At 39.5% G+C, this 24,232-nt stretch overlaps 3 protein-coding genes across 5 annotated transcripts in view; 2 read left to right on the plus strand and 1 right to left on the minus strand.

Annotated features, from left to right (window-relative positions):
* Positions 1 to 5,833: 5,833 nt before the first annotated feature.
* Positions 5,834 to 14,643, plus strand: LOC136430825 (nicotinamide/nicotinic acid mononucleotide adenylyltransferase 3-like). The gene is made up of 9 exons (XM_066421810.1): positions 5,834 to 6,161; positions 7,622 to 7,710; positions 8,180 to 8,247; positions 10,318 to 10,487; positions 10,654 to 10,707; positions 10,936 to 11,015; positions 12,237 to 12,338; positions 12,896 to 12,954; positions 13,450 to 14,643. Exons 1-9 carry the CDS (start codon positions 6,029 to 6,031, stop codon positions 13,586 to 13,588), a joined length of 894 nt encoding a protein of 297 aa, XP_066277907.1. The 5' UTR covers positions 5,834 to 6,028; the 3' UTR covers positions 13,589 to 14,643.
* Positions 12,432 to 19,342, minus strand: LOC136430824 (BRCA2 and CDKN1A-interacting protein-like). Its single transcript, XM_066421809.1, has 7 exons — positions 19,149 to 19,342; positions 18,035 to 18,106; positions 17,857 to 17,937; positions 17,478 to 17,567; positions 15,772 to 15,959; positions 15,224 to 15,407; positions 12,432 to 14,801 (listed from the first exon to the last, which is right to left on the minus strand). The coding sequence occupies exons 1-7, from the start codon at positions 19,302 to 19,304 to the stop codon at positions 14,631 to 14,633; spliced, it is 942 nt and encodes a 313-aa protein (XP_066277906.1). The 5' UTR covers positions 19,305 to 19,342; the 3' UTR covers positions 12,432 to 14,630.
* A 176-nt stretch (positions 19,343 to 19,518) lies between these two features.
* The window catches only part of LOC136430827 (uroporphyrinogen-III synthase-like), a 49,877-nt gene continuing 45,163 nt past the window's right edge, over positions 19,519 to 24,232 (plus strand). For 2 of the 3 annotated variants that reach the window (XM_066421813.1, XM_066421812.1), the window contains exons 1-4: positions 19,519 to 19,588; positions 20,224 to 20,333; positions 21,082 to 21,256; positions 23,499 to 23,570. In XM_066421813.1, coding sequence (XP_066277910.1) covers positions 20,274 to 20,333; positions 21,082 to 21,256; positions 23,499 to 23,570 — 307 coding nt within the window. In that variant the 5' untranslated portion in view covers positions 19,519 to 19,588; positions 20,224 to 20,273. The remainder of the gene's footprint in view (positions 19,589 to 20,223; positions 20,334 to 21,081; positions 21,257 to 23,498; positions 23,571 to 24,232) is intronic. The other variant, XM_066421811.1, reaches the window with a different exon arrangement.

The following is a 24,232-nucleotide window of genomic DNA, read 5'->3' on the forward strand; positions in this document are numbered from 1 at the left end:
GGTCAAAAATGTTTCCATGGGGGCAAGAAAATGTTTCCTCCTTTGAACGGTACATGACTTGTTCAGTAACGACTGTTTTTGGCATCTCTGTGAAGTCAATGGTCATCTTCAGAGAAGTTATATATTGGCTAAACGGTAGGATCACGCCACAGATGACTTCTTCGTGAAACAAATCTCCGAGAGTGCACTTTGCGCAGTAGATGTTGCGAAACGCGCGATATGGTTCCCCTTTGACTAAGATCGGTGATGGACTTCCTTTGCATTTCTCTGCATGCTCACACGTGGGAGATATGGAAGAGAGCGACATAGTAGTAGGGAAGCATTTTCTTGCTTCCTCCCCTGCTGGTGCCTTCAGCTCCAAGGAACATCTATCGCTCTTCATTGCTTCCTTAAAACTTGACACAAATCTTCTACAGTTGACCTCAGCGATCCACCCTATCATCGATGGCGCGTTGTTGCAGACGGCACAGAACACATTTTTGTATGATTTGTGTCCCGACGATGTTGTAGACAGAATTGGCAGGTGCAAGAGAGGGTCCTCAGCAAAACTGTGCTTCTCCTCACATAGTGTTCGTGCTTCGTTTCTGGGGAAGCTTGTAGGACAACTCGCCACCATCCAGTAATAGTTGTGAAGGTTGTACAGTATTGGAGGTTCCATGGCTATGCACTGTAGTGTTTCTACCTCCTTCAATTGTCGATCGGCCTCAACAGCAGCACCTTTCTTCACACAGGTTTCTCGATAATCTTCACAGCAGTTCCCAATGTCTAAGCAGCTGGCGTTGCAAGAGCATAGAGCCCCATGAGCCCGAACTTCATCGTTGCATCGCCACTGGCATGAAGATGTGTTGATGGCCCGTTCTGTGGTAGTATCATTTGTAAGGACAGCGCTCTCTTGATGTCTGCAAACTTCTTTATAATCGTCGCAGCAGTCGCTGAAGGTCTTGCAGGACACGTCACACTGGCACATGTACGTGTTTTTCCATGAACCACATCGTCCGGTACAGTTGTCTTTCTTACATGGGTCCGGTGGAGAAGGAGCGAGGTCTGACCCGGCTTCATCATCAGGGCCTCTCTCAGATGGGGCCGGGTTGGTCACACTGGTGCCGTCGGTGGGTGTCTGGTGAACCGTGACTTGAGGTCCAGCGTTGTCATCTGGAACATCTGGATGTTGACCCCTGGAATTTGCTGTGGTTGCAGACGTACCGTTGAGGTGATTTGTGGTGTTGTTCAATAAGTATGTTGTATCCCCATTTTGGGGCGATGAGGACATTTTACCTTCATTTTCCAGTGGATGTTGCCCACTAATAGAGACGTTATGATGGTCAGTCAAGTCCCTGTGCCTACCTTTAGACGCCTGCATCTGACTCAATATCATCAACAGGACGAGAATACCGCTCAGGCCCTTGCCCCTGGAATTGGATGACATCTCGAAAATCATTAAGGCCTTCTGTGAAAACAAATTCGAAATGAAATAGTTATAAAATCCTCTAAATTTTCCTTAGGTTGATACTACAACATTTCCTCATGTAGATGAAATTACTGAGCAGTTTACATCCTTTAAAAACCTGTACAGGCTTCACAGCCTGAGTTGTATTTGCCCTGTATAAATGAATAAAATGAAATCAAATGAAGTTAACATGGACAACGTTTGACTCACGAACATGTTCTGTACCGGTTTTCTGCAGCATGTGAATAGGTCTAGATTCTACTGTCTCGTAGTTGTGGTAATTGCTTTTGTATGTAAGTTAGCATTTAATGGAAGCCAGTCAAGATCCCTCGGTCCACGCTTCTGTGACCAAACGTGAGGTGCTGACGGTAAAGATTGTGAAAGGATAGTTTCAGCTAAATCTGGTCAAGAAATCAACCACCGGTCAACTTTCCCGAAGTGTAGATGCAGCAGTCTTGTCACTTTGTGTTCGCGTAAAAAGTTTAACGTTGAAGAAAATTTGTAAAACAATACTTAAATCAAAGACGCAAGTATCAGGTTTTAATCATTCCAAGTAGTGGAGGATGTGACCAGGTGTTGCCTTTGTCTGTAATTAGAGTAATGACTTCCTCAATCATAATGTGTGACTTCTGATTACTGTAAGTGAATTCCAAGTAAACAATACTCGAAACGTTTTTTGCATGTTATATTACTACATTACCGTAAGTTATCGTATCATTGTGAGTCATGTTGCAATTTTCGTAATTGACTTAGTAGTGGTGCACACCTGGCACCCCCGTTAGATTTGTAACCGGAGTTGTTATTCGTCAACGACAGATGGTGTTTTGAACATTCTTCCGGCCAATGTTTTCAACCAACACGTATGAAAGTTATTCAAAGCCTATGCCAATCAAACCTCTTGGTTCTCGAATTCACTCGCTTCTTGTTCTCTGATTTAAAAACAATTACCATGTACGTAAGATATGGTTTAGTGCAAAGTAGGGAGGAATTTCCAAAACACGTAAGTACAGACAATGTTAATAAGACTTTTATTTAGTGTTAACGACAGTTGACCTTTATTCGATGCGTTCTTCGGTTCAATGACACCAATCTTGCGAAAAAGCTCGAGTTAACCATAACTGCTTTCTGTTACATACCGATATCATAAAGTATATGCACCACGTTCACTATACATGTTATATAGTCCCGCTGATACGGAAACATTGCAAACTGCTTATCCTTATGGGTCAGTGAAGTCATGCTTGTCTCGAGCATTGATGTTTCTGACCTAGGGTGAAGAGATGCTGCTAAATTAACAATTAGTTCAGTGCTTTGATGAGTGGCCCCCTACGGCCTTGCACTGAGCGAGTTCGTTAGAAATAAAAAAAATGAAAACTCCGTCCATCCCGGCCGCGTGACCTTAGAGGGGTGACCTTTAGTTGTACTGAGAAGACTCGTCATATATCTTGCTGCTTATTACTCCATCTTGTTCCTTTCTTGGCTTGGAGACACTACTCAGGATATATACTTGTGTAAGAAAAAAGACCATTAAGCTACGCCGCATGCAGTAACGCTTTGGTAACACAATAAGATTGTTGCCGTGAGTAGAACGTCACGTTAAGTTGATCCTGCATACATCAGAGCATTGGAGATAGCGGTAACAACAAAGAGTTTTTCATTGTTGATCACACTTTGAGTCCAGTTGTGGGGCAGCAAAAGTACAAACTATATCTCGTCGTCCTGTGAATAATTGTGTTGAACTGGAATGGATGTGACATTTATGTGTGTGGCATATTCCAGCGAACAACACAGTAACAAATCCTCCCATGACGCGATTAGATTGCTCCAATAACGGGTGGAAGGTTTTTGACCTCGTCGTCTTCGAATGCATGGTTATCAAAGCTTTTAGCATATCCGGATCCCCTCTATTCACCGTTTTTAAGAGAAACTAATATCAGCACACAACGAATAAAGGTCAACTAGCTACAGCGTTGGTAAAACTGCGAAGTTCCTTTTTTCCGGTCTGTTAAAGCCCTACCCTTCCGTTTCCAGTTGAATTGTTAGTATGAAGCGTTCGGCACGAAGGCTGGTAAACGTTCACGGATTGCCATTAGACAACTTAAATGGCATGTTAGCGAAATTAGTCATGGTGCTTGTTGCACAAAAGCATGATCATAAAAAATGAGGTATCATTTGAAAGGACAATATACAAGATTTACAATGATATAACACATGATGCTCATAATTGATAAAAAACAACGGACAAATGATCAAGGAAAATTGTGGCACATTTTGCCACCTACTTATATAAGTAGCCCTGCTACTAAACCCATGAATTTACGATCATAATAGAATGTCACTGTAAAGAGCAATAAACAAGCAATATAATGATGTAAAATATACTGCAATTGATAACATATTCACAAAGGTATCATCGACTGAAAGTTTCCGAACGTTTTTTGTGTTGAATTTAGTTGTTTTCTTTTCATGTTACATATACATCTTGATTGTCACCGTCAGCAATAGACGATCGACAATCTAAGTATGACAATTAAAGCAGGGCCCTTATGTCAGATTGTAACCTCTTCAACAACAATGGCATCTATGGGGCTATTTCCGCGACACATAGAGGAGCTGGCAGCTAATCATGGCGTTCTCCATATGACGGTGAATCTTTAAATCCATGTGGTGCATGTTCATCTTGTGTTAAAACCACCGAGTTTTCAGCGCTTGCAGATTGGAGCCTCCACACCGCTGACATGCAACCCTTTACAGAAAGAGGAATTCTTGTCTCAAGGCTGGAAAATAGTGCCAAATGTTGGACCCGTTTTCACTATAGCTAGCTGGGACCGTTAGATTTGTTTTTCATTGTACTGCAACGCAATATACCTTCTGTTTATATGCAAAAGTACCACTCTCTCATAATCTATTACGTTACTTGTAGTTCCCTACAAAAGCTACTGAGGAACGATTTTGCAGTAGATACCAATTTCGTTGCTTTGTTCAGTAAAATCTAAATAAACCACATATTATGGCCGAAAAGCCATGTAGGCAGCTGCTGTAGAAAACAAATCCTACCTTTATCTCAGACATGGCCCGTGCGTGATCTAACTGATGACCGATCTGCTCCTCACACACGTTGACCCATCTGTGTCACCAGCAAACGATATTTGTGTGTGAAGGTGCGAAGGCTCTCCAAGGTTCTGGATCAAAGTCTCCCCACTTGTAGAGAAAAACATGTGAAATTGAAAACGACAGTGACGTCATTGTTTGAAACCATTCACGCCCCCCGTACTACCTTTCCACGGAAATGCGTAATTATAAACTCAAGAACTTTTTGAGTCCTTGTGTTAAGTCGTATCATATTCAGGCAAAGCTGTCGTGTTTTGGGCACCGTGCATTTTTTAAATCAACGATGTAGACTGTAGCCGCTCGCGTCACAAATCCCGCAGCTTTGAATCGAAAATTATGCCCAAGTTGGTCAGCATGTGTAATGTCGCACACTCAGAAACAGGCAGCGACAGTATTAACTCTATATCAATATCTAACTTATATAGAATTACACATATTGCATTGGGATGATTGGGTATTCGGTTCACTACCTAAGCATATCGCTAGGAGCGCCTATAATTGTTGCCGATATCAGAACCTCTGCTGCTCTGATGAGTCCACCGAAACTGAATACTCTGATGAGGCCTAGGAAGATGAATATTGTGCTTACGATTACGTACTGAAAAAGATAGAGTCAGTAGATCGTGATTCTCTTTTCAAATCTTTAGTTTGGATAAATTCATTTCAGGGTGAAGGTATGGCAACTTTTGTGAACAGTTCTCTGTTTTCATGCGATAGTTAATAAACATGAGTATGTAAATCTAGTTTTGATTTCACGTGGCTTAAAAAATATTACGACGTTTTGTCTCGCAAAAGGTTATATTTTTTCTGAATACTTCAAGGTGTGGGTGTCACCAAAGGTTGAACTGTGTATTCCGAGATATCAGAAAGGTTGTCCTCCCCACCACAAAATATAGCTTCAAATTACTGAGGATGGCAAAAGGACGATACACTAACGATAGTCCAAGAATATACATGTGTATCTACCATTTGAAATTTACAGCTATACTTAACGTAAGGACCTGTCCTTGGTGCTGAACGCCATCCGCAAAACGTTTGGCAAACCCGTCCTTGGTGCTGAACGCTATCCACACACATGTACGGTACATGTACATAAACAGGCCTTAGTAGACGCAGGAGACATCCGAAACACAGGTGAATTGAATACTTGTTGATCTGAATAACCATGAACTTTATTGTTGAAAAAAACAAACAATCGAACCAATCGTCAAACTAAATTGGTTGACATTTACCACTGTGTCCGTTATACAACATAGCTATCTAGACTGGCCTTTGATGATGTTTATCAAATGACCTTCCACCCTTCGTAGCATACATAACATCAGCCCCGTGGTTCCCTGCATACGTGACTGCGTCATGCTACAGTGGGAGGTTGAATTCTACAGCGATAATAATGTGTACATTTCTCTGCAGTTTTGAGTGACAGAAAAACCATCAAAAGGAGAGCGACGTCCCGGGTGTTTCCAGAAAATGTCGTCTGCTCAGAAAATCACAGACGACATTTTCAAGATGGCGGTGAACGGAATGCGACAGAAAACGCCAGTGGTTCTCCTGGCCTGTGGTTCCTTCAACCCCATCACCAACATGCACCTCCGGATGTTTGGTACGTATGCAGTATTTTCCCCATTTCGAACGACTACATTTTACATTTAATGATCGTTGTGGTATTAGGCTTCGTTCAAATATTGGGGCTTTAGAAAACAGAAAGATGTTTCCAGAATAGCGTACGTCAGTAACGTTACTTATATCATTAGCTTCCGGGTATTTTGTTTTCACAAAACATAGAACAGAAAATCTGTTTATTTGTGACAATTTGTATTTTACGCAGTCAACGTACAGTAACTTCGTACAATAAATATGAAAAACAGTATTGATCTAACAGAATATAATTTGAAACGATAACATCAACGGCTGCATAACACCATGGCACCAGTTTGGCGTTGCGTTCCTCGGTTATGCATTCTGAATCTGGATGTCAACACTGGCAAAAGACTGAGACTTTTGATAGAGTGTTACTGTTGATAATATTTCTTGTACGATTGACAAGATGTTACTGTCAATAAGATTTTTTGCTCTGCTGACTGGATGTTCCTGTCAGTAAGATTTTTCTGGCACTATTAACAGGATGTACAGCTGATAATCTTGTGAAATGCACCTCATGATCCTGTCAACCCTAACCCTGACCCTTAGAATGACCCTGTAAAATGGTACAAAAATAAAACTTCTTCAGATTCCTGAGCAAGAATAATCATAAGGATAATAAAAAAGTGGATAAAAAAAAACAAGAATGCCATATTGTGGAGGAATGTGACATAACCTCAATGCTTTTCGAGAAATCTTTCAACATCACATGGGGTACAAAGACGTTCTACTAAAGACTTTTTGTCATTAAGCAACATTATATTTTTTCAAAGCAATTGTGTACATGAGGGCCACTTCTTGCAAAACCTTTTCTAAGATTTTCCCTGTTCCAGTGACAAATGTTATCCCTTGAAGTAATAAAACAGCCACCTACACAGGTGCCAAGTGATAAGAAAAAGCACTGTGTCACTGCCAAGTGTCAACGTTATAATGTGATAAGGTTTGCTTCGAAGCACGCCGTCAGGCAGATTTTCTTCACTGAGAACTAAGCCGGAAATACTCATTCCTACATTGATTCAAAGACTGATTAGTGTGGTAAACTGGACTGGAATACACATGGTGTAATCACCAGTGTCGCAATATGGGGAATCTCTTGAGAAACTGCACAGTCTTGACTTAGAAGACAGTTACATCATTACTGTAAGCATTTTGTTATCATCTGTTATCTCTACGCTAAAAACTTTAGGAATGCTTTTAAGGATTTAGGCAAATCCTACCTGTTGTAAACAAAGAAACCCAACCAACACATTGTTAAAACCTTGGCCCTTTTATGCAATTAACTTGATAATGATAGAAAAACTGTATCAGAAACATACTAGCAACTGGACTTGCAATTCATAAATCACATTTGTTATATATAACCAGGCATCTTGCATGAATGTAAGAGTCTCCTTATCATTCATGTGTATGTGCACTTCACAGAAATTGCCAAAGACTTCTTGGAAAAGTCCGGAAAGTACATCGTCATCCAAGGCATCATCTCTCCTGTTAATGATGGATATGCTAAACAGGTGACTGGGAGTGTAGATTGTTAATTACTATGATAGCAGACACATAGAATATCATACAAGTAATCAGCATTGATAATCAAGCAGCAGTTTAAGATACAAGACGACAAAACTTTTCCCTTCTGTTGATGTGAAATTTCGAATAAGATTTTCTAGTTTCATTGTCATATTCTGCTTTAAGTCTGAGAGAGAATGACTGACATACCCAAAGTATTGAAAATGATACTGTACGTCTTGAAATGTTTGCAGTGGTTTTATTTGCATGATTTTTGCAATGATCTGTCCACCTCATATTCATGAGAACATGAATATCCATCTCCAGCATATAACTACTGTATCATATAATTTATTCAACTGCAAACTTAACACATCACAAAAACATCCTTTCCCTCTTTACCATGTAGTCAAGTCCCCTCAATATAAATGTTTGATGCGACAACATCTGACATTTTGTATGTTCCCATATTTACAGGGCCTTCTCCCTGCCAACCATCGTCTCGCCATGTGTAACCTGGCAGTCCAGTCTTCAGATTGGATCAGGTGAGAAAAAAGGCTTTTACAGCTTCTTAACTATCCCTCCTGTGACTTGTGTCTTAACCTACATGAAGTTTGTGCATGGATAATTCCTCAGCAGACCATACATCATGGTACTGTACATGCTTTGAATGGATATGCACCTTCAAAATTGTTCTTTTTTTCCTTTGTACAGACTTACTGAACTTACTTTACAGCCATCTAATGTTACAGTTATGCCTGCTGTGCTTTAAATATCTATCAAGTGTAAGGGGAATTTACAAATCATATCTCATGCTGCTAACCTTTTATCCAACCCCTTTTATTGTAACATTACCAAAATGGATGGCATCTTCTAGTTAACAACTACATTCGTTCTCCTTATAGAGTTTTACAGTAGCTAACTGGAAAATAACTATGAGAAACAAATCATGTAATTTGCTGTGAAATTCAGGACTGTAAAAAGCATGTCTACTTGATATGATTGTATTAAAAGACTTCTGAGCTGTTTTGATTCTTTGCTTCCATGATGCACTATATGCATGCATGGAGGTGATGTTGTTGACAATATGGCACATAGCCAGATATACATATACAGTCTCTGGGGAAAGGGCTAATGTGATCTTAGAATTACAGTGGCATGACTGGGAAGTGCTTTGGGAAATCAGGCAGGAATCTTATACATGTACTTTCAATTTGAATCAGATATAGCTGAAGCAACCACAGAATTGAATTGAAGAATTGAGAATGCACATTTCAATGCTAAGTGTCTTGCATGGATGGATGATGACAAAACAGCACAGCACCATTAACAAGGAATGTATTGCATTGAAGCATATTTGATACAAATGAACATCACAAACCGTGTGCTTTAATACTGACAGGAAATACATAATATGCTGATATTGTCCCCAAGAGATTAGTATGAGTAAAGTAATGCACAATATAGATATATCATGTACTAGGCAAACATATATCACACCACATCATATCATATCGACATAGTCTTCTTTGTTGACATACATGTAACACATGGTCATATATCCAAACTATACAGAAATGGAGTAAAGCATGTTGTTTGCATTATGTGTTAAAACCACAGACAAAACTGTGAACAAGAAACAGGATTGTTTTGGCCAAGGCTGTACCAAATTGCTCATTCCTGTGGAAGGAAATGATTTCAGAAAATAATCTAATATCAGCAGCAGCTCATTAAGAAAATGCAAATTTACCACAGAGCTAATCCATCATGATGGTAAGGGCTGATTCATTATTAGATTCTGTGAGATAAACCTTACAATTTTTCATGTCCCCCTTTTTTGTCTCTCAAAAGGCTCCTTGGTTTGTCCATTCACATAACGTTACATCTTTGTCCACTTGTTTGGTCAGATTGTCATGATCCCCAGATCTTTTCATAGGAATAGCCCTAATTCTTTGATGGCTGTAGGACTGGTACTAGGAAAGTTTATTGCACCAAATGATGAATACTAGAGATGGGTGACATTGACATAGTAGTACTGATAAAGGTTACTGACTTTCCATACTGTTCTATGGAATAATTTACAATCTGTAAGTATTTCAAAGACACCAGAATGTGCGCTGTATACTACTTTATGTCTCTATATTCCATTAAGACTAAAGCAGAGAAGTGGCTAGTACTGTGTCCTGATGGTGGCTTAAACATTCACAGAATATCTAACGTTAGCAGCGTGCCCATCAATTCATCTGCTATCTCCACTGACAACAGCAAAACGATCTGGAGATTCCCCCTTCATTGTGATATTTCAAATATCAAACATTTTGAGATTATCTAGCAGACATAATTCCATAATTCAGTAAACTGGAAAACAAGGGTGGATGGCTTACGGCATTGTAATGAAGCATACCCATAGTCTCTCTTTCTCTCCGCCCAATTGCTGTTGCTAAACAGGTATTGTCTTGAGGGCATGAAATGTTTCGAATTACATTCTAATTGTCTTGTGGCAAGGCTTCATATTAAAACAGGACCATTCTTACTCACACTTGAATCAGTATGCTCACAGGGCTCTGGAAAGACAGTACATAAAGGTTAACATGTTGTGGACCCTGCTATCACAGAATTGATCCGTGGGAGAGCCAACAGGACCAGTGGTTACAGACAGTCAAGGTAATGAGACATCACAAGGCCAAGTTGGAGGAGCAGCAGTGCAGCCTCATGGAGACCCCCAGCAAAGCCAAGAAGCGCAAACTCAACACACGGACACGCAGCTGTAGCCAGAGTAGTGTAGGTGGGTGACACATGTACACCTGATAAACTGCAACATAAAATTCAACTCATGATTAAAAAAGATCTTGATCACAGAGTCAGCATCTTCAACCTATTGTAGAGTCAATCTTGTCTTTGATTCAGATTATAAGTTGCCCTTGCCAAAATATAACTGTATTCTTTTACAGAGGACATTGCAAATGAAAATGAGGTGGATGAGATCAACTCAAGAAATAATGCAGGTGAGAATCAAATGTGTGCTGTTGATGATCATATCAACCAATTGGCCAGGGTCCATTTGACTCCATTGTGATCTTGTATAGCTTAGCAAGCTTATCTGCATTGTTATAAGTTGTGAGGTCAACAAATGTGAAGACATAGAAGTAAAGACTAGCACATTGTAGGTGGTCTGACTTTTTGTTGTTGTTTTATTTTATCTGGCATGTCCCAAATGTGACTTGTTCTTTCAGGGTATATAGAGTTGAAGCTGTTATGTGGGTCAGATCTTCTGGAGTCGTTTGGAACACATGGTCTGTGGAGAGATGCTGATGTGAGTTTGACTAAGTTACTGAATTTGTCGTCAGATGTCACAAACACCCTCTGAATTAGATTTCCTTTCTGTTGCCCTACATGTGATCCGAGATAGTTAAAGAAAGTCAAAGAATGTGCGAAAGAGCTTTAAACTACATGAACAAGTAACGCTCACTAAAGTCAATGACAAAGGTCTGTGAAAAAGGCTTAAATATGAGTTGAGTTTCTTGAGTATCTATATGTCAATCTAATGCCAGAAATCATTGCACTGACCCACATATATCGGTGATGTGTGCCTATAGTATCAGTGCATAGCAGTAATGCTTGAACATAGATTCAAGGAAGATCTGCAGTCCATGTTATTGCTCCTCTATGTCACCTAGACAAAAACTCACAAACCATCCTATGATTTATTGACTCTAAATGGGAAATGACTTGAATTATTGATGACTGTGTCTGATACTTGTATTTTTCAGTAGTTTAGCATAAAATAAATGAAGAGTACTATTTCCAATTGCATTTTAAGGTCTACATTCAATCCTGGACATGCCATTTAGTCCTTATAACATATCAATTTGTCCTTGGTGCTGATATGCCATCTGACACAATGTTGCAGCAACAGGCCAACTCTAGAACATCAAGATATCCTCTGGAACATTGCTAATTCAACTAACATACCTCATATGGTCAGCACACTTTTACAGATTGTTCCTACTGCTGGCTTGTACACCAAAAACAGCCAACACTGTTGAATATCTTCTTGATATATGGTTGTAATAGTGAGGTACATGTAACTCCCTTGAGACACATTAATCCTCATCTTCCCTTTCTGGATTAGCACTGGAGAACAATCAGACCAATCTGGCTTCCACAAGCCTACTCTTAGGATGCTATCAAAACAATAGTAAAACAACTAATTGCACTGCTATGTGCTGAAATTCCATCCAATAGAATATTGCTGTAAGCAAAATGTTTCCCTTGTGAAACCACAACTCTAATACTGGCACATCAACACCCATTAGGGCCTCCAGCCAACATCCTACATGTATATGATTAAGCTTTATGGACCCTTAAGTGCTTCTCTGGAACATGTCATTCCTCTTGACAGATCCTATTAGCACAGATTAAGATGCCTTATTCCATTTAAGTTCTAAGGAAAACAGACATGGGAATTCATTTCCCCAGCCTCTTAGGTTGTTAAGATGATACTTAACTCAACTTTTTCCCCATCTGTTAACAGGTCCGAGAAATTGTTGGCAAGTTTGGGATTGTGTGTGTGTCCAGAGCTGGCACCAACCCACAAAAGTTTGTGTACGAGTCTGATGTGCTGTCTGAGTACGAGGTATGTGTAGTTATTTGCAACCTATTAATTATGTAATCGTGCATAGTGAAAGCTGAAGACATCATATCAAGACAAGTTACTACATAGAAGGAATATCTTTCAGATTTGTATTGGATGACATACATTTTGGCCTACATGTACATGTATGTAAGTCGTCTTTGAACTCTTAGAGTATCGCTCAGTTGCAGTTGTATCATTGCAGTAACACATTATTTTGCCTTTCTTTCATTTGTACAAAAACACCAGAAATCAAGCTAAATGCAAGCTAAGCAAAGCCAAGGCAAACTTTCCTTAGTGATAAAAAGAAATCATCTCATTCTGAATAATTGTTGTATTGGAAGTACCTACATGTTCATATTGTAAGAGTCAAGAGGCTTCCTATATTTTGCCAACAAATAATCTGCACCCTGCAGGTGCCTCCATACTCTGAAGTGTACAGTGATGCTTTGAGAGTTCAGTATGCAAAAAAACAAAAACATTTTACATAGTTCTATCTACATAACATTGTTTGGACACTAGTTGATTACTTGCTTTTTTCCTTTCTGCTTCAAACCCAGAACAACATCCTGATTGTGACTGAGTGGATCCAGAATGAGATCAGCTCCACCAGGATCAGGTAAGTCTGAGGTGGGGGAGGGGGGCAGAGTCATCCGGGACAGCCCTATGTCCCTATGTCTTGACACTCCTATGTTCCGATGCCCCGAACCACATTTTCTACTATGGTCTGGGGTGTGATAAACCTACAAAACACAATTTTACAAATTAGAATCTTAAAATACTTTCGTACAGATATGTTGCATATAACCAGCTTTCTGCAAACCTTCTATCTAAACTTTTCTATCGAATCAGCAAGATGATAAAATTACTGAAGTAAAATCATAATTATGTACAAAAATCAACATGGTGGAATCTATGGTCTATGACAGGTTTTGGCCAAGGTTAATGACATACGGCTAGCATTTACACTGTACGGAATCCTGGCTCTGAATGTGGTAGTTTAAACAATTAAGCATAATTCAGGATTCACAATAAACATGGCTCATCTGTATCTGTATCTATATAGCCCCCCCTCGGCGTAACACCCCGCCTCATGTATAACCTCTCCCCCCAGACGAGCCTTGAGGCGACAGCAGAGTGTGAAGTACCTGGTTCCAGATCCAGTCATTGACTACATCAAGAAAAATGGTCTCTTCACAAATGACAACGATATCTTAATCAGAAGCGCCTCCAAGTATGAGACCAGTCTGTAGCTGTGAAGCACATCTTCTGGCTTTACAACACTAGGATTAAGTATAGTACATCTGACGTAGTATGAAGTTGGATTTTGACTTTTAAGTTTCATCTGTATTACTGCATGAATTCTACTTGCCAATACTGAATATCACTGTTAGAGGGTATACTTACCAAATGTGTATACGTTACATAATACACAACCAGAATTTCTTTTGCCATAGTTTTTTGTTATATAAATTTCTACCTATTTTTGAGGTCCATCATTTTGTGGGCCCCTAATATTATTTTCATATGGATTGGCTGAGTTTTGCCCAGAAGAGGAGAAAAGATACTACCGTTAACATAATCGACTCTACAAGTTTGTTGCAATACTTTCAAACATACTTTCGGAACACTTTCCAGCGTTCTCATACTTGGCACTGTTTTAAAATCAGTAGACTATAGAGAATGTTTATTGAACAAGGCACAGTAGGTACAAGTTAGTGCAGGTACATGTAACGTTATCAGACACATGTCAGCTGCTCATGTTAGTACTAGTTTTATGTGGCAAAAAGAATGATAATACATGTGCAATATAGTACACAAGATTCTCTATAAATCTGTGGCAAATTGTATTTGTATACATACAAGTGTATTCATATATGTAAGGTTATGCATGTACTTCTGTGATACAAAAGATTATAACCAATATAAAAAGCAAATGAAGCTCATCTACATGGTATCGACATGGGAAAGTAAACATTAAATGTTGTACATGTACAATGTATATGTTAGAACATGTACGTACAATTGCTTCAAGCTAATTATTTGCTAATCATTGCAAAAAGCACAACATTTTGCCCTTTACATGTTTCCACACATAAATATGCCAGAGAATTAAAAAATTGTGGACGTCTGTGTTAGCTGGTATACAATTGTTACTTGCATTGAGAAAAAAGAGAGCAGATGTATTGATTTTGAAGTAACAACAAAGTGGCATCTTTTTTCGAATAAATTTTAACCACCTAGTAACATTTTAGCACCTGAAACAATTTTTGGCAGAGGTTAGACAAATAAAAGCTACACAGATAAATATTCCTCCATTTTCTTCTTGATTTCAACCATCTTACTATTAGGCACAAGCATAACCGTCCGGAAAGGTTTTGTGGCAGTGTCACCAAACTTCCACTTGCCGCTGAAGCCTGAGTCACTCTCCTCTATCACAGGATAGCTAAAAGATGTGTGAGCCTCCTGAAAATAGAGAAAATATGTTGTGCTTCTGATTCTTCTGATACATGTACATGTATTCGAGACATACAAATATTTCATACAGTGCTATCATAATAGTAGAACTCTAAAGATGTCTGTCTTCCTGAAAAAATTCTGCACAACCCTTCCTTCTACAGAATATTAGTAAAGGCCTTTAAATCAAAATACATGTAAAAGATGTGTGGACTATGTAGACTGCTCTAATCCTAATGCAGCAAGGAGTGAATGAGATGTACACAAACATACAACAGAACAATGTGTATTGACTGTTGATTCTCCAAACTCCGAATGAAACATAACCACCTAGGAGCCAAGTACGCATCTGCAGGAGAAAAATGGCGGGAGATCTAACAATTAGGGTGTTGAATCCCAGATTTCAGCACTGTTTTCTGTTGCTTTCCCACCTGGTGAAAGAACTCCTCCTCTGCATTGGTAAAGAGGACCTCTTCTCTCTGTTCCTGAGGCTGGGATGACTTTTTCCCCTTCTTCCCTCCTTCTGTTTTGACCTCTGTGTATGTCTTACTGATCAGTAGTATGTAGTCAAAGGCATACTGCATCTCCATAATCTGGGCTTGCTGCAGGTCTTTGCTGAAGATTAAAAATTAAAGGTACATTTCAGGTTGGTTCCTGGACTATAAAGAGTTAGTGCAGCATATAAAAACAGGATATGATCCAAATCATTTAACGTTTCAAGCATGCTGAAAATATATCTGAAGCCAATATAAGCCTCAGATCTGTATATTCAACTAAACCGTGTTACAAATTCTAGTAACATAAAAGATCCCATCAATTTGGACTGCACTTTTCAAAACCTTTGTCAAAGTTTCTGACACAGAACTTTTAGACTGTCCATGATGTGGTGGTACTCAACGACTGACTACAGTACTACAATGCATGTCCACAAAACACAATTACATCAAGAGTTTAACAGGAATGGCACATCATCACTTACTTCAAACTCTCATACATAGGCAATGCCAGCTGTGGGGGCAGGTTTATAAACCTTTCACACATCAGGAAACCAACGCGATGCCTGTCATTTTCCAGAATATTGGTCAATTCCTCGTAGGTATTCTTTGGTGCACACTCCTTACACCTTTCCAGGACCAGCTCTTTGAGGGCTTGCAGACAAGGCTTGTCCTAAAGAGTGAAAAAGTGATACTCAGTTGTTGTTTTTCTTGTCATAATTTTTGTATGACTTATAGTTACTGCTGTCGTAGATATGTTATAAATGATGTAACGTGGGGTCCCATAACTTCGACAGTACCATAACTTCGAACTAGTTTTGCTTTGTCTTATTATGCAGAAGAGAGACATGTCTGTTTCTATCCAATGTGCTGAATAAAAACGCAGAGAACCCAAGTTCATGCATATAGCTGTCGTCTGAAGGAAATACGGATTTGTGTACAGTTAACTGATTTTTGCGCCACCAGGAAAATTTGGCTACAAACAATGGCTACGTTCGACGCAAGTTCATTGCGTAATGGCAACTTTTACATAAAGAACAGTCAACAATCGGCACGCAAACTTTATTGTTTTACACATGAGGCATAAAGCTATACAAAACACACAAAAAACGTAGGTGTTTGTTAGTTTATGTCGCGATTAAACTTGTCTTAAATAACAAAATAACCGCGGCTTCGAACGCCCTCCCCCCTTTACGTCACGGCCATTCCGTTAACCACGATTCGAATGTGATGCTACAGTGTTGACGTTTCACGGTCCCCCTGTCTAAATCACGTACGAGCTAGTGAGGCTCCAAAACCGCAAATCTTATTAATCTAGCTTGAAACACGTCAGATAAACTTGCATTTGATAAGTTCCCGTCGGCAGGCTTGCACATGGTTCCACCAGCAAACGCATTGATGTTGCAAACATGTAACCTAACCCTGCATGTAAATTGAAATTGACAGGCCGCTGGCTTTGATGTAGGCGGCACGGGTCGGTGATCTCTGAATGCATAAACACGAAGTTCATTGAATGTAAATGGCGATTTCTCATTGCTTGCTCAAAACAAAAATCTAGAAAATGTCACAATTTCAGTTTCCGGTGTAACAATTCTTCCCCGGCAGTTTGCGACGTACTTGTGACACATTTGTGGCATTTGTGAGTTCATGTTACGGGACCATTTGTATGAAATGAAGTATATACTCTCATTACCATACCAAAGAACGGGTCGTCAACGTTGACCATGCTTGGAACGCAACAAGCGGCGTAAACAGTCGCTAAGTCACAGCGCGCCCCGCATCGGTGGCAACTTACGCACGGTGAAAAAAAATTTACCACAGGGAAGCTGAAGTTAGTTGACACAAAATTATTCTGTCTGTTTACTGAAAATCGTGCCGACAAATTAAGGAGAGACAAAGGTATTTGTATGTCGAAGTTACGGTACCCTGATTAGAATGGAACGATGTGGAACGCTATATTCATAACAACATTTTTCTGGTTTTACCGACTGAGATTATAGTGTGAATCGTGCATGGACGGTGTAAAATTAACTCGACAACGGAAAATCCTTAAACACCGCCACTCTAATTTATCATTCGTCAAAACGCAACACTTTTCAGACAACCGACACTGGTGCAATGCGATGTCGAACTCGTAAATTTACGTTTGAAGTTATGGGACCCCACGTTATATGTGATAAATCATTTTCACCTTCCTATCTGTGATGTTGACAATTGTGATGAACCCAAATATCTCTTCTTCCCCATCATCACTGTCACTGTCCTCTGGGACCTCATCTTGCTGGAAGAGACAAATTGGAAACAAAAACTAGGACAAAGAAAGTATGATAATACAGAAGAAAGTTAAAGCACAAAATTACACACATATTCCTGTTCTTCCTCTTCAGTTGCCAAGAGCAATTGAATAGCCTATGACATTTTTTATCATGCTAAGCTGCAATATCACACATTTCATGGCACAGTAGAATCTGCCTAATTGCACCACCTATTTGTCAACGTTTTTGGTGCAATTATCTGGCGTTTATCCGGGGTGCAATTAAGTGGCTTCATCTGTAGCTTGAGAAACCTACCTTGATGACACAGCCAATGTAATTCTGGGACAGAATGATGTCTGTAAGTTCTGACAGGTTCACATGGGACTTCAGGAACAGCTGGAACACATAGAGATCAAGTCAGCAAAACTGAATTTGCAGAATTAAGAAATATCCAACAGGTATTTTGTTATAAGTTCTAACTACATGTACATACCTGTCCTAGCAGTCTCTTGATTCCATGGAAGTCACTGTCACAGGCAGTTCTGGCCTCAAAGTCAACCTGCACCTGCAAAAACAAGAACATCTAATTGATTTACAAGAATGTAACAGTATTCTGTCTCAACATTAACGTTATATCTAACTGAGACATTTTCATGCTACTGCGCACCATTGCTGCACATACAAAAGACGAATTTCATTTCGTTCACATACTGGTATTTATAAAAGTAAGAACAATTTTCTCCTGGGCACATTTGCATTTTACCTTTCAGCATAATGCCGGTGCGAAATTACTTTGAGTCCCGTGTCATCTGCCTGCTGCTGAATTGACTTCTTTAGTTGACATCTTCAGACTTTATAATAATAATTATTGGGAGTTAGGCAAGTCTAATCATACCCCCCCCCCTTAATAGTGACACCCAACTTGAGTGGTTCAAACGAAACAAAGGAGAAAGAAAAAGCATGTGTCGTAAAAGTCGAAAAATGAGACATTTCTATCATATTAGCATGCACACCTTAATTTGGTATACCCCCCTTCCTATGTAACAAACACATGTGCATGTGGTGGCATGTTATATCAGGTGTATTTGCAGCCAGTGCCACAGGCAGGTACCTAGCCTCTACCAGGCTCCGCCGGATGGCTGGAAAAATAGTAGAAATTGGCCGTACAGAGTGAATAGTGTGCCAAGGGAGTTAGCTACGGAGGGAGTACATTCTGCCATCGACCGTCGATGGCAGAATGTACTCCCTCCGTAGCTAACTCCCTTGGCACACTATTCACTCTGTACGGCCAATTTCTACTATTTTTCCAGCCATCCGGCGGAGCCTGGTAGAGGCTAGCAGGTACCCAATGTGTAGGGTAATGAGGCTGTTTAACGTGTTCGAGGCACCTCCTCGAGCACGGGACCCCCGTTTTACGTCCCTCCCGGAAGACGATTTCGTGGAAAGCTTCGTGAGGCTACAGCAATCCGGACGTCCTTGGTTGGTCCCCCATCCAAGCACTGTCCGGACCGCGCGTTGCTTAACTTCCGAGATCGAGGGATCGGGTGTATCCAACGCGCCACGCGGCCGTAGCTCCCGTATGTCGCCCTCCCCACACCTGTCCCTACCTCCTGCGCCACGTCCATGTCGCTTCCTTCACTCTCCTCGCTTCCTGAGTACATGTCCTCCTCTGAGTCGTCCTCCTGGCCGTCCCCGTCTTCCCGAGGACCTCCTTTTCCTTTCATGTCTCCCGCAAACGCACGTTTCTTCGGTGCAGCCGCCATGATGCTGGTGTAAGGTTATCAGTTACTTCCACTCCTCTGAAACGGGGGTGTCAATAACTATTCTTTTCCTATAAAAACACAAAATCTCTACTACTGTATAACGTATGAATTGTTGCACAATATACAAAAATAGTATTTTAAGTTGGTAGAATACTATTAACGCAATCTATTACTTCTAGATTATTATTGATGTGTAAACTAGATCACCCACTAACGAGTGGTTTATTCGAAAGGTCAATCTAGCTTGTAGTCAACTGTGAGCGAGTATGGTGGTACAACATGTGGTATGTGCCGTTCTGATCATGAAGTTTAACATGACTGAATACATGTATACTAAAACATTCACACATTGACCAGTTGAGCTTTTGTTTAAGTTTCACAGTTCTATATCATTCCGTTGCCACATCTTCATATTTGAATATCTGTGTCTAAATCAGGGAGTTCTAAAACTTCACAACTTGCTAGTGGAGGGTCAGATCACTGATGTCCTTTCTTATGATTTTCCTTCCCTCTCTTTTTATTGGGACCACTTCTCATCATCTGTGTTTCACTGGAATCCTGTGTGCTAATTGTCCTTGGTACATGGATGTCATGTTGGCATGGAATGGGTTATTCCAAAATCAAAAGCTATGTTTAGATTTGAAAAAAAGAAGATTGGTGAATGGTGATATCAAAATTCTTCTTGGGTGTCGCAGGGTCATTTGGGGGTATTCCTAAGTTGAAGTTGAAGTAATATTTTCCACAGTGATGATAATTGTAAATCCATCATTTTAAAACATCAACTTCCACAGAACTTAGCCTGAATTCAATCAAGCCTCCTGTAACCGCCTCGCGGGGAGGGGAGAGAAACCCCCGGACAGCTGGAGTTTGCATTATACAGACTACACAGAACTCTGTTTGTCTCTTTTTTTTCCCCCAGTGTTTGTCCTGTCAGATGTTCCAGACACACGTGCAATAGGAGTTGTAAGGATGGGGATCCTCCTGCTGCGGGAACCCCGGGAGGGGAGGGGAACTGACCCTTATGAACAGGTGACTGGGATGTTTAACTTTCTGTCATAGCAGTGAATAAGCGTGTTCATGGATCCAACTGCACATGCGCAGGTCAACGGTGAAGGCCCCTGAGACATAAACAAAACGTGTGGACATTGTTATGCAAACTCGACAGATGGAGGCTATACATGTATCATATATCTGGATAAAGCATGGTGGAGTCACAAGAACTGTTTTCAATTCAGGGGACTTCACCTTTGACCTGCACACGTGCAGTTGGATTTGTGAGCATATTTATTGGAAGATGCCCTGACCACATTGGCCTTCACAATGGGATCCAGTATTTATGCTCATCATCTATTAACATTGCAGGTGCTTATTATTGTGATACATTGTTTACAATATATGTTACAAGTATTCTGTGGTATGAAACTTTAGTAAAAGATTACTGCTAACTGTATATTTTATTTGTTACCCAATGTAATGTGTAATACATGTAACGTTATTGGTATCAATTGTCACGTAAAGGATGTATGCATGAGCATTTTGATATTCATGATTTTTTCTGTGTGTACAAAACAAAACTTCTAATTTACCTATTAAGATTTTCATTTGGATGATTGTGATATGCACAAATATGGAGAGAAGACTTGTGTAATGTTGAAAATTCCATTTTATTCACCTTGAGGCTTGATTTTTTGCACCTTGAAAAAATTACAAATGAAGACATTGTCCTTGTGGTGCCCATCTTTGATTCTTATACCTGTACTGATATCTTTATCCTCAGGAATTCTTATCAGCTGGTATGCAGGTAAAATCTATAGAAGTGCTAAGTTTCGAGTTTTGTAACCTTCCTGAGCTCAGAAGTCTCCTGAACAAGCCTGAGGAATTCTCAGGGATGGTCTTCACCAGTCAGAGGTCTGTGGAGGCTGTGAGGAGATGTCTGCAGGACGCTGAGGACGGTCAGTGTACAATCATTATCATTACTAGTAACCCTTCACTTCCTAAGAATATGCTCAGTATCCAGATGTCTTCCCTTGCTGGTAGAATTGGTAAATAAGGATTTTGAACAATCAAACTTGTCAACTCTTATTGTAATTGTAAAGTCTTGTGCAAGTTTGAAAATACATGCTACCTACTGTAACACTACTAACAGTGTCTTTGTTCATCTCTTGGAAAGTTTTGATTTCAAAATTCCCTGCAGGTGAGAAAGTCATGTAGCCTTAAAGGTTTTAGGAAGTTGGATTTGTATTCATCAAGGGGTTAGGCAAGCAGGGAGGACATAAATGAAACATTGATTTTTTTGTGATTACAAGTGGTGTCATACAGTTAGGCAAAGTTGAAGAACCATACCTAGATTTGACATAGACCAGCCTCTGAACATGTTGCCTAACTTGTTATTCGTTGTCTGTAACAAGTTAGGGAGACCTAATCTGGAAGTTTTACTCAATGTGTTTGTGCCTGTATTATGACTCAGCAGATAACAAGTTAGGGAGACCTAATCTGGAAGTTTTACTCAATGTGTTTGTAACTGTATTATGACTCAGCAGAAATGACCTTACCTTGAGGCTGCTTTTTTCTTAAAGGTTATGGCGATTAAGGGTGCATATTTTATGATGAGTGCACTTTTGGCAGGAAACCAAACTATTGTTTGAACCCTGTTGTAACCTGGATCAGATCATCTTATTGGAGCATCAAATGGCTTTTCTGCATTCATAAGATATGGTATGTGATATGTACATTGAATTTCAAATCAACAGGCTTACAAAAAAGTAGGACTCATCATTAGAGACTTGTTAAGACCACTTCATATATCATGGCTCGAAATACCGGTTGCATGTGCACCTTTGTGCACCCAAAATTGGAGCTGTGTACCTATTTTTTGACTGTGGGGTGCACCCAGATATTTTTGTAGGCTATAGGTTAGAGGCACTATAATTGTACACTGGTATACAAAACATTCTTGAAATTTAAGTATCTGAAAAAGTAATGTTATATGACCTTTGTTGTACATTGATTGATGTATTAGTTTTTTATTTTATTACTTTAAAATGTTGAAGATAGCGTCAATTCCAAGTCACTGAGAAGGTTTTCAGATGATATTTCTTATAAGTTTGAACTATTTTAGATAAAAGAATATTCAGTCAAAAGAATTCTAAATTGTTCAAACAATTAAACATGAAAATTTGAACATGTTTGAACTGATCTATATATTTTTGAAAGAATTTGAAAGAAATTGCACAAATATCTCTTTATTTGGAACATTTTCCAAACATCTGTGTGATTGTTTCACTGTTCCAACAATTTGTAACATTTCCAAATGGTAGATTTGGGTTATTGCCCCCATAAAAGTAGGTACTGATCACACTCTATTGTCTGCCTCTGAAAATTCATAGATTTCTCTGCTGGACACTTGTGACTCTTTTGTGTTGAGTTGTATTGCATGGCACCTAGGGATAATTAGCTATACTTTGCAGGGATGTGTGAATTGGCCTCTTCCCAGCCCACTGACCTAGTTATGTTTTCAGGATGTTGGAACATGTTGGAACAAATGATGAATCTATATTGCAACAGTTTTAATAGAAACTAATACAAATAATGTTTTCAATGTTAGAAATTTTGGATCAGTCAGTAGAAAATATTAAGAATATCAAATAAATGTTGGAAATTGTTCTTAACAGTTACTTATGTCACTTAGATTGTTACAAAGGTTTTGAAAATGTTAAACAAAAGCCAACAAACACCCACACAGTAATGTGGAATCGACAATACAATTTTTTTCATTCTACTTTTTTTGCACCCAAATTCTTACTGTGTATCTAAATTTTTAGGTTGGATGAACCAGTTTACCCATTACCAAAAATGAATTTCAAGCCCTGCTGTATCTTGGTGTTTGCATACTTGTGGTAGAATATGAGTAACTCTGTATTGTTTAGGCACCATAGATATATGTCAGAATGCCAATGGTATAAATGTTTCCATTTCTCTTCTTTGCCTCAACTGCAAAACTGCCAGCAAAAGCAAAGACCAAATCAGTTGATGTTTAAATTTGTCCAATTGACATTATGGCATACTTGCTAGTATTAAAGCAAAGTCATAGTCATTATTGCCATAATTGATATGTCTACAACTTTGTTTACCTTTGATCACCTTACAACTTCAAGATTTTGTCATAATGCTATCGTTGTTTGTTTTTTTCAATAGAGGAACAAAGCTTGCCAGGAGACTGGATCTGCAAGAGTACATTTGTAGTGGGCACTGCAACAGCAGCAGCAGGTGATTCTAAACAAGTCTATTGGGATTCATTAAGTACATGATTGTTACCAACAATTTTTTATTTTATCACACGATCAACTGATCTACATGTAAGTTGGTCAGTTTGGTATTGGCTAAAGCAGTTTACCTGGTAGCCACATCCAATCTCTGCTCATGCAGTTTTGTTTGACTGCTGGAAAGAAGTGCAGCTGCACTGCCAACTTGACCTTGGGTCTCTTTGTTGGCCCCAGCTGACCTTGGCGGAATGTCTTTTATCATGGCAAGGCAACTGTTCCTTCTGGAGTTTCAGCATGAATAGCTGAAGTGCCTCCATCTTCTGGAGAACCCACAGGATGTTTCCCAGTCTCCCTAGTTTTGGCATAGGCTCAAGTGTAACTTCAACTCACTTCAAAAATGGGTTCCAAGTGGATATGCCAGTCTCATCCCCCATCAACAAGCAGGGGCAATTATAAGAAGCCTTTGGCATTTTCCAAGAAAGTGGTATGAAAAGTACATGTACTGAAATTATATCACCGTAATGAGTGTTGTCTTGGCAATCATCAATTTAGATCCATTCCAAGTTGATCTAATGAAACTTGGTCCCTGGTCAGTATAAGTCGTAGTAATGCTGTGGGGAAGTAGTGTATATATCCATCTGTTATATCGGCTTGTACAGGTTGTCA

Source organism: Branchiostoma lanceolatum, chromosome 3 (assembly GCF_035083965.1).
Source record: "Branchiostoma lanceolatum isolate klBraLanc5 chromosome 3, klBraLanc5.hap2, whole genome shotgun sequence".
In the NCBI taxonomy this organism is placed as follows: domain Eukaryota; kingdom Metazoa; phylum Chordata; class Leptocardii; order Amphioxiformes; family Branchiostomatidae; genus Branchiostoma; species Branchiostoma lanceolatum.

Coding starts and splice junctions, on each gene's coding strand:
- LOC136430824 (XM_066421809.1), bottom strand. CDS start 19,304: ATGGCGGCTGCACCGAAGAAACGTGCGTTTGCGGGAGACATGAAAGGA. Junction 18,107..19,148: donor ACATGGACGTGGCGCAGGAG/GTAGGGACAGGT, acceptor TTGTTTTTGCAG/GTGCAGGTTGACTTTGAGGC. Junction 15,960..17,477: donor TCAACATCACAGATAGGAAG/GTGAAAATGATT, acceptor TTCACTCTTTAG/GACAAGCCTTGTCTGCAAGC.
- LOC136430825 (XM_066421810.1), top strand. CDS start 6,029: ATGTCGTCTGCTCAGAAAATCACAGACGACATTTTCAAGATGGCGGTG. Junction 6,162..7,621: donor CATGCACCTCCGGATGTTTG/GTACGTATGCAG, acceptor TGCACTTCACAG/AAATTGCCAAAGACTTCTTG. Junction 11,016..12,236: donor GTCTGTGGAGAGATGCTGAT/GTGAGTTTGACT, acceptor ATCTGTTAACAG/GTCCGAGAAATTGTTGGCAA.